General features: G+C 40.0%; 1 protein-coding gene across 1 annotated transcript in view; it reads right to left on the reverse strand.

The window, feature by feature from the left end:
• Positions 1-17810, reverse strand: part of NIPAL2 (NIPA like domain containing 2) — a 48326-nt gene that overhangs the window by 13159 nt on the left and 17357 nt on the right. The window contains 4 exon segments of the mRNA XM_054287989.1: positions 1749-1870; positions 3823-3882; positions 13045-13216; positions 17444-17512. Coding sequence (XP_054143964.1) covers positions 1749-1870; positions 3823-3882; positions 13045-13216; positions 17444-17512 — 423 coding nt within the window.

Genomic DNA, 17810 nt, shown 5'->3' on the forward strand with positions numbered 1-17810 from the left:
AGAGGAAGCTCAACACAGATGAATGCACAGAATAGAAGGAACATATAAAGTTTTAAATATTGTTGAGTCAAGATTTGCTGTGTATTTGCTCTGTCCTTCCCTACAACCTATGCTATACATGCAGAATTAGATGCTGGCTGAGATAGGGAAAAGAAATAAAAGAGAAACAAAGTTCAGAGGTTACCTACAACCTCCTCACAATGTCTCCTAAGAAGAATACAGCACATTCTTCCTACAAATTCAATTGTATTCTTGAAAACTTGTCCTGAAATTAAGTTCAAAAAGTCCTCAGGTGGGGAAAAGCCCTTTTCCAGGAATCTGTTGTTTTCAAGAAAATGTGAATGGTATATCACACAGAAATTTCTGGTGTCACTGAGTGTGGATAGGGAGTTTTCTCTCTCCACCATTTATACATAAATGGGTGAATCAACAATTTAAAATCAGTCTCTAAAATGTCAGGCTACTTTATCATCTATAAGTGGAACTGCATGGTAGTGGGTGATATTCAGTAGAAAAGAAAGAGCATTGATATCTCTATTTTGAACTCCCTCCTCTTACTCTGCTGACTGCATGGACTTCTTGAAGCTCTAGTAGATGCTGAAGCTATTCTTACTGAGTACCCCAAAACCCTTGGGTATTGCCTTCAAAAGCCTCTCTGCTGCCTGATTAAAAGTACATGTTGTGAGTTATACAGCATGAATATTAATTTTTTCCACTGAGCTGAATCAGCATCTTCCAAGATCTTTTAAAGGGCACAAAAAATTGAAAGAGAGTTTAAAATGCACAGCAAATTGAAAGAGAGGATTAATGTGTTTCATGGTAGCATGTGATTTGTGCTTAATCGGTAGTTAATGGATAGTTAGATGCATGTAAATTCTGCAAGCTGGCTAAAAGATTAAGGTCCTTAAACTGCCTACTCAGTGGCTTTCTAACTGAGATTCCTACTAAGAAAAGCCTGGGCACTAAGACTCTAACTTGAGTGAGTCCCTTTTCTGGGAAATAGTAACTGCTTCTGAGGCTCCAATATTGCATTTTTACATTCGGCTAGAGGAAAACATTTTCAGCTTTCCAGGGGAAAAGAGGGACAGAAATTCATCCTACTCACTCTGGTCTTGTTCCAGATGTTAATTAAATACATCAAATAAGATATATGATGTTTGAAGTTTGTTTAAAGACACTTTAATCAAAATGTTATTTTTGTATTTGAATTCTATCTCAAGTTCAGATTAACCTAAGTGGCAGTGAAGTAGGGCACCCCTTCACATCTCAGCTCCATACAGAGCTCCTTTCAGCCAGGCTTAACAACATGGGAATAAAACAGAGAGATATGAAAGACAAAAAGTAGAACCAAGAACATAGCCTGATTTTTAAAATCACAATTCCACCACATTCCAGAAAAGCCCTGAAACTTAGAGGTACAGGCAGACAAGGTGCTATGAATGCATATATAGGAAATTTAAACAGTACCAATATTTAGGTTTTCCCTCAAGTTCCCCAAATATCAAAATCTTTCCACTCTTGTTAATCCTGCACAATTATGACTTTCCCCTGACATGAAGTTAAAAACTATCTTTTGTTGCTGCACATTTTCAGTTTGGATTCAGTAGGATGATGGGGGACTTTCTCTCCTTTGAAAGTCACACAATTTATCTTCAGGAGCAGTTTTGCTACCACTAATTTATAATGCTATAAAAAGCCCAGTAACCCCAGTTTCCTGAGTAAGGGAGTAGCACGAACCAGATACTCACTGAATATACCAAAAAAGGCCAGCTCACTAAGTAATTCTGCACTTGTCTTGCTGTGAGCTCTTGAGGTACACTTGGAGCAAATGTGACCAACAAGTATATCCCTGTTATTGTCAGCGTTCCTCCTTTAAAGAAAAGGACACGTTACTTTGGCAATACAGTGCTTGGTGATCATAGTTATACTTGACTTCCATCTGATTAGGAAATAGTTTCTAGAAGAAACTAGAAACAATTTAAACAGATCTATACTTAGTCAATTGGATTGCCTTGCACTTGTGGTCTTATCTAGTCTAATTTTTACTAAAGGCTCAAAGAATTTTGGAAATGTGAAAAAAAGCTGTCAGTAAAGCCACGTGAATTAGGGTACCAACTCAACAATGCAATTTCAAGTGTGTCACAAAGGAGGATTAATCCTTTGTATTTCCCCCAGGCACAAAGTTCATCACACAAACTTAGCCTAAACTGAAAGGACAAGTTTCCTACTAGTGCAGTCAGCTAGATGATTAACCAGTGTAAATAAACATGACTGTGCCAAAGTCACTGTGGCCACAGAGATGTGCACAAGCCACCAACCTGCCCTGGAAGCATCAGATGCAACACACATGTGCCACTCCAGTGCTCAAGTGAAGCTGTCACAGGGCCAACATTCTGGCTGCTCCCTGTTGCATTTGCAGATCTATGAACTGTTTTATAAAAGGATGATTTGCAATAGACTGTTCAGCCACTAGGCTGCCAGGGCCCCGTTTCAAGGCTGAACTTGCATTATTATGCTTTTAATAAAAATCTGCAAGTTCTGCCTTGTGGACATCTGCCTGTGACAAACACAGATGTTCGCTGAAGTATCAAGATAGAAGTGAGATGATCCCAAGATCATAAACTGTATTGGATTAAGGAAGACATTAGCTAATCAATTTTTCTTCAAGTAATCTTTAAAATTCTTGGTAAAGCTATAAATCGGTGAGGAATGCAGGGCTCAGGAATACAAAACAAAGCACATCCGGAGGGTTTTGTTGGCACTGCTATCTCAAACAGCTCCCTTGGAAAAGCAGAACTGTGTTATATTTATGTGCTTGCAAAACCATCACCATATTTCCCATCGTACAGCTCATTCTTATGGAATGTAGCAACATTGTTAAATCCATCTTGCAAAGTCAAACTCACAGAAATAAAATAAATCAGCTGAATACCAGTTAAAGCAACACACAGTGTTTAAGGCCATAAGGGAAACATGATCAGTGAAGGGAGGGGGGATTTGAATTTAGCAGCTGAGCTGGCAAACTTGGATTCCAAACCTAAATAAATCGTATATAGTATTCCTGGAACGATACTGAACAGATCTTTCCAACACATTCATGAGAACAGCTGTCCTCACTACAGTTTGGACAATCAAGCCTAGATTTTAGGAGCCCACAGAAATATCAGGTGCCCTGCATCAGGTGCACTGTCCCAGCTGAGGTGGCTTGGTGTAAAGCCCAAACCCTGAAACCTGGTTTTCTCTCACTATTGCTGCATTCAAGGGGAGCAGTCTTGATAGGCAAAAAAATCTTGGACACAGGCAAAAAGTTGTCAGGCTTTTACAGCGAAGACCACATTTCCCAGCTGAACACTTGACAATATGATTATTTGTTTTTTGAAGTGATAAAACTAAAACTAAAGGATAGTTATCACTTTAAATTGAGCTTGAATTTTTGTGCAATAGCTATGCAGTAGGAAAAAATATCTTATATTTGAATAAGTAACTCAATAACTTCCCTGATTTTATTAATTCTGTGTTGTACTCATAAAGATAATACTAAAGACAGCCTCAGGGGCAAAAATAGAAAATGAAAATAAATTTGAGCAATAAGGGCACATAAGGAATGAATTACAGTTATAAGAGCAGAGGATTTGGGAATACAGTCTTTTCCTCATGCATTGAAGATTCTCTTCCTTTTTATCACTTTTTCCCAATTTTGAAAGTATCTGCCTTGAAACACTTGCTTGGGAAAGTGGGAGTGTGAAGGTGGGGGGCTGTGTGAGAGTTACAGCTTGCTAAGCATATGGCAGCACACGTCTAAATTAGCAAATGCTTACTTACCCAATATATCAGCAGTCCTCATGGTCTTCTTTAGGAAAAAGACAGAAATAAATGCACTACCTAGAAGAGATATATAAAGATTTTTATAAATATACATATATTTGTTAGAATATCAAGTGCTACTGCAGAAACCTGCCCTGGGACAAGTTTAAATATATCTCATGGGTGTTGTTGTTGCACCATACCATGATATAAACAGCCAGCAGTCCACTCCTGCAAGCCACCAAAACTCACTGTCTGTAAGATTTCAGATGTATCCAGCAGGCTCTTACATGGTTGAAAAGATGCAATGCCCTCCTTATTTCCCACCCAGGGGCACTGCTTGAACTGCTCTGATTCAGTCGTGTGTGGAAATGTCAGGAAAACTGGGCACTGATCAACCTTACTGTTTCACTGCCCATTTGGCTACCAAGTCTCTGTATGGACGTGCTCAAGGCAAATTGCATCACAGAGCAATAAAATTCTGCTTCTTTAGTCTTCAATGTATTAGAAGCTTATAAGCAAAGTAACAGCAGTACAATTGAGAAGAAAGTCACTGCAAGTACATAGTATTTAGCATGAGCTAAGTGGTCATGATGCCTGCAGGCAAACAGGGAGAAAACCCACACATGTACGGGAGCACTCTCCATGGTCTTTCACAGTGACTTGCACTGAGGAAGGAGAAAACTGTGAGTCCTAGAAATGATTTCCTGTTTTCTGGGAAACACTTTCTCTTGTTCAGCTCTTGCATCTGGCCTCTGCCAGCTCGTAGTCCTGCCTCCTCAGGATGGGCAGCAGTGGGGGATGAGCAGCAGCAGTGGGGGATGCGCAGCAGCAGTGGTCAGGGCAGGTTTTGTGGTTAGCAGCTCAGTGGGGACATGTGCTGGAGAGAAAGGAAGGAATGGCTTTGAACTTAGGATGGATGAGACTGGGAGACATGGCTCTAGCCCAGCACACAACAGCTACCTCTAAAAAGAAGAAAAAGAGGCTGGATAAAAGAGATAAGTAATGTCCTTTGTGAGAGGTGCATCAGCAATGTTAGATTCATTCAGAAAGCTCAAAGAAAGACTGCTCAGGAGGAACAGTGAAGGAACACATTGAAACAGTCATGGGATGCTGCTACAAGAGCTCTCTACTTCTCTACAGCATGGTTTATTCTTGAAATAACAATTCATTTTTATAACTATTTTTGCCTCTTTATCTCTATTGTTCTCATGGAAAACTTAATTCGTGGTTAGCTAGTAGATGTACTCTAGAAAAATCTAGAGAGGTTCATACCAAGAGGTAAACAGAGAACTGGAATTCAGCACCAGGCCTCTGTTTTCCAGTCAGTAGAAAATCAGAGAGAGCAGAAGTCATAAAATTAAACTGTAGCAAGAGTGATGGGGATCTGTGCACACGAATAAGCACAATAAAAGGATCTTCAACTGAAAATGCCTCACTGAAATTAGGTTGCCTGATATGGTTTTCTTTAATCAATTTTACAGGGATGACTTTGCTGAAGACACTGAAGGTATCCAGGCAACACTGGCAATAGAAGAGCTACCTAGGTTTAGGAAAAAGGGAATAAAAAAATGGTAAAGAAGCAGCAGCATCCAAGATAGTGCAGGATTTAATTACTGCTCTGTCTCCCTGCTCTCACAGCTTTTACAAATCCCACCTCAAACTACTCACCTAGATAGTCTCTGTCACAGCAAAGAGTTGCTGCTTAAAGCACGGATACCTCAGTGATTTTTTTGCTGTTCTTTTTGTTCGTTTGTTTGTTTTGAGTACCCCATGTCTGGACTCTCTGCCTTCAGCAGAGGTCTAGTAAATGCAATTCCACTGTTGGCATCCAATCTGGGGTAAGATGAGTTATGCCCAAATGCCAGCTTACAGAGACCCCAGCCTCTGAGGCTGGCAGTGGGCACAAGGAGCTGCTGGAATGCAGCCAGGTAATGAAACCTGTCCCTCTGCTTTAATAATGCATTCAAATGCAGCAAGCCCTGTCTCCAGAGATAGCTGGTATTGCACCAGATCATGAGCTTAACAGAATCTATGTATAATTAATACTCTATGAGGAAGAGTAATATGTAAAGGAATCTAAAAATAGGAGAGGTTTTAAGAACACATATTAGACCATCTGGGAGTAGAGAAAAAGCTGCAGTAGGAAGGGAGGTACAACACCAAGGTGAATGAGGCCCAGGAGATACTCTGAACACACAACACAGCTGCCTCTGGGGTAAGCTGCCAATGCTCCAGTTGCACTCAAGTGAAGAAGAAAAGGAAATGGGGTAAATAAAAGAGAATAAGGAGAGAACAGTTGCACAGACCTGATGAGATGCTAGAAGACATACATGACTGATGAGAAGCCTCACAAACTCTGGCTGTTACCTCCAGAACTAAACTTTAGGTAAGTTATGGTAGCATGGCCAAGAGAATGTGATATTTTAATTTGACTTTTCTTAGTTTTCTGGGGTCTAAGCTCCCAGGTTTGACCATGGGGTATTCTTCCATATTCTTCAGTTTTCGAGGTAGGCTTGAATCAGATTAAAGCAAAGAATCCCAGAGCTGATTGTCTTGTTGCAGATGGGCCAAGAAGGAGGAGTACAAGAGGAGCCTTGGGAATGCAGGCTGGCATTTGCCACTTTTGCCTTCTGCTGGCTTTGCAGCCTTTTCTGGCTGGCAGGACAAATGACAGACATCAAAGTGCTCCCCAGGAGCCCAGAGAGAAATCCAGAGCCCTCCCAGCTGCTCTGCTCCTCCTCCTGGGCTCCTCTGTGCTCCCACTCACAACCCTGGGTGCCCTCAGTTGCTCAGGACATTAACTCCTCCCAAAGAGGCAGTTTAGGCTCTGTGCCAGAGGCCAACACACACTCTCTGCTCTGCTCTCTGCAGGGTGGCCTCCAAGCTGATCCTGCTTTGAGCAGGGGCTTGGGTTAGGCACTTGTGGGGTTCCTTCCAACCTGAGTTCTCCTAGGACTTGTGGACTCTTTGCAGGAGAGCACGTGGGCATCCAGAGGCTGATAACTAGGCCTACCAGATATATGAATACAAGCCCTTACTGTATCCCAAATGCAGACCTGCTGAAACTCCCCAGACTCTCCTCTCTTTTCCTACCCTCCCTCAGACCACAGGTCAGGTGTCTTGCATCTTCCCACCTCTCCTCCTCTCTACCAGTGATGTTCTACCCCCATACTTTCCTCCTAGCCCATTTGCCCTTGATTTCACCCCATCACCACAGTGTAAGTTTAATTCCCTACCACTTAGCCCAAATTTTTCCTTTCCCGTGCCAGAGCTCTTTTGCTCTTCCTTCACAAAAACTGTGCTTCCTCCTCCTCCTCCATTATACTGATGTGAGAAATAAACTATTGGACATTATGTTTCAGTCTGTGAGTGAATAGACTGAGGAACTTGGGCAATTGCTGTGCTGAAAAGTATGAATACATCTTTGCAATGTTTTTTTTTTGTTTGCTTTCTTTTTTTAAAAAAAATGTAGTTATAGAAATTGAGATCTGTGTCAAAGTGAGGAATAGTTTCCTTCTTGTTGTTTTTTCTTTTTTTTTTTTTTTTTTAATTGGTTAGCAATAGAATACAACAATACAGAAACCCAGACAAGAAATCGTGTCAAAGCTGGCAGTAGCTTGGGAACAAAACAAGCAATTTATCATTGTTCTGAAGCCTCGCTGGTTTTGAACCCTGGCTTTGGGAATGCAACACATGGACAGCCCCAGGCCTGGATTATCAGCCTTCAAGACATCAAGGCATCCTTGGCATCTGAGAAGACTTGGGTACTTTTGGGTGAATTAGAATAATTTTTTAGCTTTTTCACTAATTATTAAGGTAAAATTTCCAAAAATAGGCAGAGATCTAGCTCCCATTCCCAGTGACAATGGTGGCCTGCTAGATGAAGAGAAGGGCAGAAAATCTGTAGATGATCTGTTAAGGATTAAACATCACAGAACCAGCACATCCTAAAATAATCCTTGAGTTTGTTTCATGCCTTGATTGCATGCTTGTATTAATACCCATAATCTGAGAAGTAAATAGGTCCTTTAAAATGCTTGTATCCACATGACAGAGCCTTTCTTAATGCTCATGAAATTAAAATGGAAAATGTGATTTGACACTACATCAAAATCATGATAAATAAAAACTGTTGGGTGGAGAAGGGGGGAAAAGGTTTGTTCAGGAACTTAATTGTTATCTAAAAATCTTCATCTTTTCATATATCAGCATAAACCAGGCTGGTTACATTCATTATTGAATGAATATATTAATTATATATTGAAAGATCATATATTCACATATATTGAATAAATGTGCACTCATTGCAGCGTGTGAACTTCAATGTAAATTGAAAAAAATGATAAAAAGATTTGAGGTTTTTTATGGTATACAATTAAGTGACTTGAGGAATGGCTGTAATGGTGCTACACATAGCTCTGTCAGCTGCTCATTCTCTTAGGAGAGTGATCATTCACAATTATCTCCATATGTAGGTTTTCTCCAGCACAAATAAAAATAAAAAGCAGTGTGATGTGTGGGTTCTGCCACTAGCAGACAATGAATGGTGAGAATCCAGCTCACAAAATAACTCCTCTGCTTCCTAGACATGAAAGCTGCAGTTAGGATTGGGTTGTCTTTGTTTCTTTAAGAAAGGGATAACACACAACAGAAGTAAAAGACAGAAAACACATAGTGATTCATGGTATGTATTCTGTGTATTTTGTCCAATCCAGCCATAAAAAACTCAAGTGTGTGTACAGGATTTATTTTTCCTATGCAATACTATTTCACTATAATTCACTATTGAGATGTTTTCCTAATACTCAGGCCATTTATGAATATGATCTTTTTACCTCTTGTTTTTACTGTCTAATTTTACACTAAATAGTTTTTGTAACAATTGTTCATAACAGTTATATACATATATCTGTTCATAACAGTTAATAACAATATTATTATATTCTTTCTTTTCCTCTTTTCAATTTCTAGATGAGCTTTATGCACTATTTAAAAAGACTAATGCTCTCCTTACAAATGCAAAGACTGCTTGCACTACTGTCTTCTCCAACAGTTTTCAAAAAAAAATCCACAAAATTTCATATTTGCTTTAAATGTTAATTCTCTTAAGCTTAACAGATTCAGTCAGGTAAAGGCATTTAAACTCACCCATGCAGAACACTTCACCAGTGGTCAGGATGAAATACCAAGGGAAGAGAACTAGATATGACTCAAAGACTATTGCACCTCTCTCAGTTTGTGCAACAATATTTCACTTTGAGACCAAGCATTTACTCTGTACTATGCAATTTAAGGGTGTGCTTCCATCTAATCAAGCAGTTTAAGTTCACCCAGTTGATTTTGCCCCAAATCATTTGAGCAGTGCTCCAGTTATGAGGATGCAGTTGCTGGCAGTCACATTCCAAGATGTGACCTCAGAATATGCTTTATGTGAACAGACTCTCAGCCTGTCTTCCAAGCTGAAGTGATTCAGGACCCTCCCAGTACTGAAAACTTGAAGATGCTTCAATCCATCCCCAAACAGAAGCTATTGTGGTCTGCCACAGAGTCAGCAAAATCTGAAGAGACGATGAGTTACATGGTGCACTTAATTGCTGCAGCTCAAATGACACCTGGGAACAAATTCATTACATCTAATTGACTTCTAAAAGCTCTTCTTAGTTTATATGATGGAGATTAATGCTGCACTGAATACAGAGAAAGACATTACAGATACCTCTTGACAGCTGTCTTGCACACTGAACCTGTAACATTCCTAACACGATCAAAGATTAGTACTGGAAAAGTGGTGAACAAAACATGAAACTTTTTTTCCCATCTGAGAAACTGCTCAAAAGAGAGACCATTAATTTTGGAACCTGGATTATAGGACATACACCCTGCAGAGAGAAGGAAAAACCCTGAATATCCTTTTTTTTTTGCTTTTTCTAGACAAGTACAAATCAAGTATTTTAAAGAAGAGTTTAGTGAATGCTTCCTAGGTATCATTAGTAACAGAGTCCTCAGAATTCCAAGTTCTTGGGTCCCAAAGATGTTACATTACAGTGTGCAGGAGAAATCTATTTCTACAAGAGTATCTGAGAATCTTCCTAAAGTATCTCAGGAATATAACTTTTCAAAGCCTGAAGCCTCCCACTGCTGTTTACAGGAGCATATAAAAATGCAAAGGGATCTTAACAATGTCAGGCTGGGTGAGGCAAGTGTAAAACAACTCCCCACAGAATGGTGAACACTGCAGAAGAAATGGTCTCCAATGCCACTGACTCTTCCTTACCTTTCCCATCCCCAAGTCATTTCTGCAGGCAAAAGCAAGATGATGAGCTAAAAAACACTGCAACCTAAAATTACCCAAGCTACGTGTAAAACATGAGCTTTACTTTTTAAGTATAGGAAGTTTCTTAATGATCACATCAAACATGTATTACTCCTCCACTTTTAAATTAAAAATTTACTAATTTCTCCTCTTGAAGAAAACAACTGCTGTCTTCTCAAACTATTTAAAACCCTGAACAGATGTAGAGCTTGCATCATTGCAACCACACACAGAAATACTTCCACTGTGTAAGAAGAAAAATATATCATTTTTCTCTCTTAATCCTAAAAAAAAAAAAAAAAAAAAAATTAAATCTCTTGGCGCCATGCCAATTCATGATCTTTGGTGCTCTATTCTTTTAAAAACAAGACACTGGAACAATCCAGCTCAATAGAAAAAGGCACAAAGTTTTCACTATTTAATTGATACCAGGTTAAGTGCAAAATCCAGTTGGATGTAGTTAAATGTGGTGGCAGAGCATAATAGATGTTGGCTCCATCTATTTTAAGATGCTTCCCATCTCAGAAGTCTGGATATGTATGATGGGTACAGCCCAAATCCATTCTGGGCAGAGACTCCAGTCTGCCTTCTCTTCCTCCAAACCCTGGTTTCCAAGCAAAGGAAACTCCCTGCAAACCCAGAGACCTGCAGAGAATCCCCTGGATGCCTGGACGTACTGCAAAGTACATTTCTCCCCAGCACACCCTATGTCCTGCATTTCCAATGGCACTGAGAGTCAGCCCTTACCATATGGAACATGTTGACACTGAATTTGGGAACAAAATGCTTCTCAGAAGGTTGGACTTGGGGTTCAGGTACGCATTTGGAGTTTGTTATCAAGTACTTAATTTGTTCATTAAAAAAAATTTAATTTATGAAAGACATTCAACAATACCACAAAAAAACCTGTGAGCTAGACTCTGCAAAGGCCACTCCCACCACTTAAAAGTGGTCACAACTTAATGAGAAAACGATTTCTTGTCTTTTAAACTGGAAAACCTGCTGCTTAAACTACCCTTGGTGCAGTTGCTAGCAGATGATGCACACGTGACTTGGGCAGTTCGTCACTGCCCTAAATGATGAACTCTTTTAAAATTGAAGGGATGCTCTCTCTCTGGCTTTAATTTCAGAAGACAGGAATGTATCTTGTAGTAGGAAGTGTCACTGGGAAGTTATTGCTGTAATTGACTGTCTGCACGATTTTTACTTGCTCTTCCTTAAGGGAATGTTTGCTAGACTAAATAAAATTTCAGATATTTCTATTGTTTGGGCTGTGAAATGGACACTGTCAGCCGATTTATGGGAATGGAATATAAGATATTAAAGTGCTTTCTGAGATCTTACAGAATAAGCATTCTGAGACAGTTTAAAAAAATAAAATGGGTGATAATTTTGGTAAGATATAACAGTTAGGAAAATGGTTTCTTGGTATTTATTGTAAGTGAGGAAAGTGTCAAGTGCTGGAATCACCAGATGCAACATTTCTTCACTTTCTGAAAAAGCAAAGAAGGAATCTGCTTGGATAAAAATCTACCCTAAATGTGATCTCATCTTTTACAGTTTAATAAATATTGGGATTTTTCTTCCTACTCACTGCTTTTTGCCTTTTCTTTCTAATTTTCTATATTTGCATTTTATTCAGCTTGGACAACAAATGAGATTAGCCAATGTTCTTTGATGTTCAGAGAAGTTCTGACAATGCCTAAAATTGTTACAGATGTAACTACTGCCATCAAAATCACACTGGGGTACATCATATTAATTTACATTTTCATCTCAAGTAATATGTCATTCCTTTCTTTGAGAACTCTCTCTCGCTATGATGAACTAACATGGCTTTATATCTGAAATTCTGCAACAGAATTTAACATTGAAGGTTGGAGTAAATTGCCTCCAGTTTCCTTTTCCCTCTCTCTCTGCTAAATTGAACCTATATATTGTGAGCAGCTTCCTTTCACTACAGCTAGGCATTCCACTGGGAAGGCATTTCATCTTTTCTACCTTCCCATGGAGAGCCACTCACTGCAGTGTCACTTCCAAGCATGCAACTGGTAGCTGGAGACCATGCAAAGCAATCACTTGCCAATAGCAAGTAAATGAGCTCCAGCATATTCAGAACTGTTGGGATCTCTCAGTCCTGGATGATTCAGCTGTGGATGTGAAGTGACCAGGTTAAGGGATGTAGCTGCACCCTCTATTCCTGTTTTTACAGCTTCCGGGCAATATTGCCCTGTCCACCCTGCTTTACACTAGCACAACATAAAGACATATTTTCAAATGTGTGTCACTTTGTCAAAGAAACAGACATCTCATACCTGAGCACCTTAATAACAAAAACCTCCACATGAAGTAAAGAGTGAGATCATGTCTCTTCAGCTAAAGTCCAATTAATCTGCACATAAAGGAACAAATGAACATGTTTAATAATGTCCATAAATGTACTAAACATTTCTGGAAATTTCTAGGTCCTTTCTGTCACACACCGCAGAGTGTCAAGCAAGTTTGCCCACGTCAACATGAATCACGGTGAACAGGCAGCAGACACTACTTGGTGTGATGGTAACACAGCAAATGTACTCAGGATCAGAGCACAGCTCTGAGCATGCAGCAGGATGCCAGTCCCCCTCTTTGGGGGCTTGCAGAACTGGCAGCCCTTACAGCACTGGGCAGGAGCTAGCAGAGCACAGTGACACAAAAGACAAAACCATGGAAAAAGAAATATATTAGAAGAGTCTTTGATTTAAGTAGACAGTTTTTGTCAAACTGTCAGCTTATGTAGTTATATGAATAATTTCTTTTCAAACCACGACATTAACATTTTCCTCTTGTGTTCCTGCCGCAGTTTCTGTGGTATCATTCCTCTAGCCAGAAGCAAGCATTTGATTGAAGCACATACCCGAGCAAGAAATGGCAAATGGTCTCACCTATGACAGAAACAGATCCCAGTGGAGCCACCAGAGCGATGGGGGCGAGGGCATAGGCTGAGAAAGTGCCCAGCTCTGCCAGCCCCAGGAGGGCAATGCCACAGCACCACAGCTTGCTCCTGTAGCACAGCTCCGGCTCTGCCCGGCAAGCCAGCCGCAGGTGAGCGCATTTCTAGAAAAGGAATTACCAGGAACAGGCATGAATAGAAAAACTTCCATTGTGTTCCAATGTCTGACACAAGTGGAATAATTAAGGGGGCTGTCAACTTCAAGTTCCAGGTGCGTCAAGGTTTTCTTTTTAAACATGACTTTGAGCTTGTTGGTGCAGAGCTTTGTGTTAACTCGGTGCTGTTTCAGATGTGCTTTCTTAGCCGTGCTGGAAAAGGCTGAAAATTTAGGCCTCTGAAAAAACCTGAAAAATGCTAAGTGAACACTAGCTAGTGCTTCCTAGCTATCACTGCACACATCCGCTCCTGTCCCAAAGCAAAGCTCAGCAGTTGTGCTCTGAATCTGGAAACACTCAAAGGCAGGAGATGGGGCCGAATCAGAACTGTGGCAGCAAACCGGGACAGGGAAACAGACAACAGGGTGTTCCTGTCTGTGAAACCTATCCTCACCACAAATCTACTTTCAAAATGAAAATGGCAGCACTTACTCACATCTTCTGTAGGGAGGACTCTAAATTAATTAAATAGAATTTATGATTTGGTGACAGTCTCCTGTTTTACCTTAGAAGGAGATCATAAGTAAAGCATTATTTTCTAAAGAAAAAACAGTTGGCAGAGTTATAACATATACTCCAGTAATACTTCATGAACACTTCCTTTACATGAAGAAGGTATCATTGGCACAAGTTGTAATTGTTTTTTCTCTGGCTGTACAGCAATAATGTGTATATAGCAAGACAATTTGTCTTTGATCACACTGATCCTCTGAAACAGAGTCCAGGCAGTCTCTATCAAGAAAGTGTCATAACTGGGAATGATGCAATGTTCTGTAGATTATATTTTCCTTTCTTATACTCTGCAGATTATATTTTCCTTTCTCAAATTACTCTCCAGCCTTTCTGCACATGGGTCAAAAAAGGTGGAAATCAAATGATATAGTTATTACAGTACAAATGGTGGTAAAAGAATTGTTTTTTCTCCATCACTTGATATTTGATTTTAGAAGTCTCCCTGCAGAGCCCGGGGAGGTTGCAAAGGATTTTCCTCATACTCCCATCCTTCTCTGTAGGCTACTTGACAGAGCATGGGACCAACAGCAATGTCTGTGATAGCCCATAGTCTTAGTCAGTGCTCTTGTTGAGAAGATGCAGCACTTTGTTGCAGCTTTGTGCTGTGGAACGTGTTCAGGGGATGAAATTCTAGAAGAAAGTTTAGCCCTCCAAGAAGAAAAACTTGTGCCACCCATCCAAAATGGATTTTCCATTTTTATAAACAAAGAAACCCCAATAAAGATACAAATTAAATTAATAGTAAATAATACTAAATTATTATTCAAGAATCTGAGTTTCTGCCAAAAATTAAATAGGACAAATTCTTAACTGAATCCTGAGGGGTATTTTCACCCCAGATTCTTGTAGGATTAACTATTGAAGACACAGTGAGACTGAAAAGCTGTGCAGCAAACACAGTAAGGTGAGCTCAGCAGCCCCCCTACAGCCTTCTTTCTCCAGATGTCTGTCTTCTTTGCACAGTGATGTGTGCAAATGGTATTTAGGTGGAGGCTGTTTATAACTCAGCTGAAATTGCAAATGATGAGCTGTTCTTTAGTAGACAGCCTGCTAGAGAGATGAGAAACAGAATAATGGACTACATGGTCAGAAAGGGACAGAACAAAAAAATTTGGCCTGTCCAGTTAATAGGATGTGAAAACAAATGTGGAGATCTAGGGAAAGTCATTATTCATATTTAGAAGTTATTGTTACTAAATGGAGAAAAACCCAATTTAAAGGATAAAAAAATTCAGTTTAAACTTTCCGTCAAATGGCAATGAGAACCATTGGGTTTCCCTAATCAGCATTTAAAAAGCTGATAGTTCAAATCCAGTAAGGGCTGTTATGATTACAAGTCAGTGGAAGTCTGCTTGTATGCCTTGGTACATCCCCTTGCAAAGCATCTACTTTGGCACCCAGTACCCTCAGCAGACAAAAGATATGAACTCTGAACAATCTCATTATTATGGACAGATGAATTTCCAGTTCACTTTTCTTCACTTCACCTTTATCTTTCCACTTCAACTTCAGAGGTTTTCTTAGAGCCTGTCCTAGTGCTGTCACCACCTGCAGGTTGCAATTCCTGTTGGAAATTCCAGCAGTCATCTCAACTTGCCTACCTCCTCTGGCTAAACAGGTTTCTTTCTATGGGATTCTCCAGCTAATGATGTTTAAATAGAAGGGAATCACTGAAGAACCTTCTAGCTTTATAAATTGGGTTACTATGAACAGAAACTTTCATATTCCACAACTTTGTCTTTCATTCTTTACAGAAAAAGCAAGAAGTAGCTTTATATGAGACTTGTACAACTTCTAAAACACTAGCTAGCAAAACTGCTTCTTCTGAACAATTTACACAACGTCTTCTGTGCTTTAAAAACTTTTGTTAGAAGACCTCAAAATACAACTAAGCCTACAAGATACAGACTATAATGAAAAATTTAACTTTCTACTGAGTATGTATTCTAACTATTAAAACAGAAAGTATTTTATAATTGACATCCTACAATACTTTACCATAGTTGTAAGGACAACACCTTCCTTTACTTTTATGATTTAAATAGTGTTTACTCAGATTATTTTATCTTAATTGCAGAAGAAGAACTAAATTGGCCAAAGTTGTTTTGGGGTCCCATATTGTAAAAACCTTTGTGTCTGTATGCATTTATGGAACAGGTCCTCAGGGAGCTGACTTAGGGAGGTGCCAACCTTGATCTGCTGCCTGTCAGCTCTCGTGAGTGACGTGGTGACTGGCACCGTCTTGGCCACAGAGACCACGAAATGACCAAGCTTAAAATCCTTGTTGAAGGGGGAAAAGTGCAGCAAAACCTCAGCTCTGGACATGAGGAAAGCAGACTTCAGGGTTTTTAGGGACCTAGTAGGAAAAGTCCCCTGGGAAATGTTTCAGTAGTGCTGGGGTCTGTCAGTGCTGGTCACTTTTTAAACATCAGCTCCTAAGGGCACAGGAGCAGCAATTCCCCAGTGTCAGAAGTCAAGCAGAAGGCTGGCTTGGTGAACTGGGATCCTCTTTTGGGTCTAAGGCAAAAAAGGAAGGTGTGTGCCCTGCGGAAGCAAGGTCAGGTGACCTGGAGGAATAAGAGATGCAGCTTGCCACCGTAGGGAAAAAACTTCTTGTGGCCAAAGCTCAACTTGAAGACAGACAGAAATGCGGAGGACAATAAAAATAGATTTTTCAGATATTTAATAGCAAAAGGCAGCATAGAAATAACATCACCTGTTACAGGATGAGGATGGGCACCTCACAAACAGGGACATGGACAAGGCAGAGGTGCTTAATGCATTCTTTGCCTCTGTCTTCAACACAGATGATGGACCAAGGGGGTCTCAGTGCTCTGAGCTGGAGGACCATGGCTGGGAGAATGAGCAAATCCCAGCTGACCCTGAACTTGTGCAGGATCTACTCCTCCAGCTGGATCGCTAAAAATCTATAGGGCCTGATGGGATTCATCCAAGAACCCTCAAAGAACTAGCTGATGTCATTGCAAAATCTCTCTTGATTTTGATCTCTCAGTTGACTGGAAGCTGGTGAACATCGTCCCAGTTTTCAAGAAGGAGAACCCTGAAAAATTCCTGTCAGTCAGACAGGAATCAGAATTGAGACCTGTCAGTCTCAATTTAGTGCCAGCAAAATCATAGAAAAGATTATTCTGGGAGGTATTAAAAAACACCTCGAGGTCAACACAGTCATTGGTCACAGCCAGCAGAGCTTCATGAGGAGAAAGTTCTGCTTGTCAAACCTGACTTCCTTCTGTAACACAGTAACCCACCTTGCTGATCTAGGAAAGCCAGTTAATGTAACCTTTTTGGACTTCAGCAAAGCCTTTAATACTGTCTCTTATAGTACCCTTCCTTAATCCCAGGTTCAGTGAGACCACAAGTGACTCACAGCTGGTGTTTCTTTCTGGCACATTGAAAGGAGGAGGAATTATGAATATTTCTTTTATTCCTGTATGACAATCACAGCACAGAACAGGCTGAGAGCTCCCAACAACTCCCAACTCCCAGCAATTATTGCAGGGCACTGCTAGATTACAGTTCATGAAAGAGAGAAGGTTTAAAAAATGCAACAAAAGTTGCACTTTGAACTTCATCAAAACCAAACTGCAATGTAAGTACTTGCTAAGCATAAACAACTCTGAATAAAGAGAAACCATATCATACCTGTATATTCAAGGAGACACTGATGAGAAAATTTGAAGCAGCAGCAAGTAAAACTCCAAACAGCTGAGTCTGCAAATCACAAGGCAAAGAAATACAAAAATACTTATTAGTTTAAGAAGAGCAGTATAATGGTGGTTTTCTGATAGCACATTATGACCCAATCAAAACCAAATTATTGTACTTCTCAGTCACTGAGTTCATGCTGCAGTGAATAAAGTGGTAAGGAATGCCTTTGCATAGTTGACTATGGCTTAAGTAATAAACAAGTGGGAAGGGAAAGGCATGCTGGTTTTGCTGTCCTTCAGTAGAACACCTTCTTAAATCTCATTAAAGACAAAACTAGGCAGTTGAAAACCACAAACAGGGT

The sequence above is a fragment of the Melozone crissalis genome, unplaced genomic scaffold (assembly GCF_028551555.1).
Source record: "Melozone crissalis strain CALT ecotype California unplaced genomic scaffold, PUWL_Pcris_2 ptg000002l_1, whole genome shotgun sequence".
Taxonomy (NCBI): domain Eukaryota; kingdom Metazoa; phylum Chordata; class Aves; order Passeriformes; family Passerellidae; genus Melozone; species Melozone crissalis.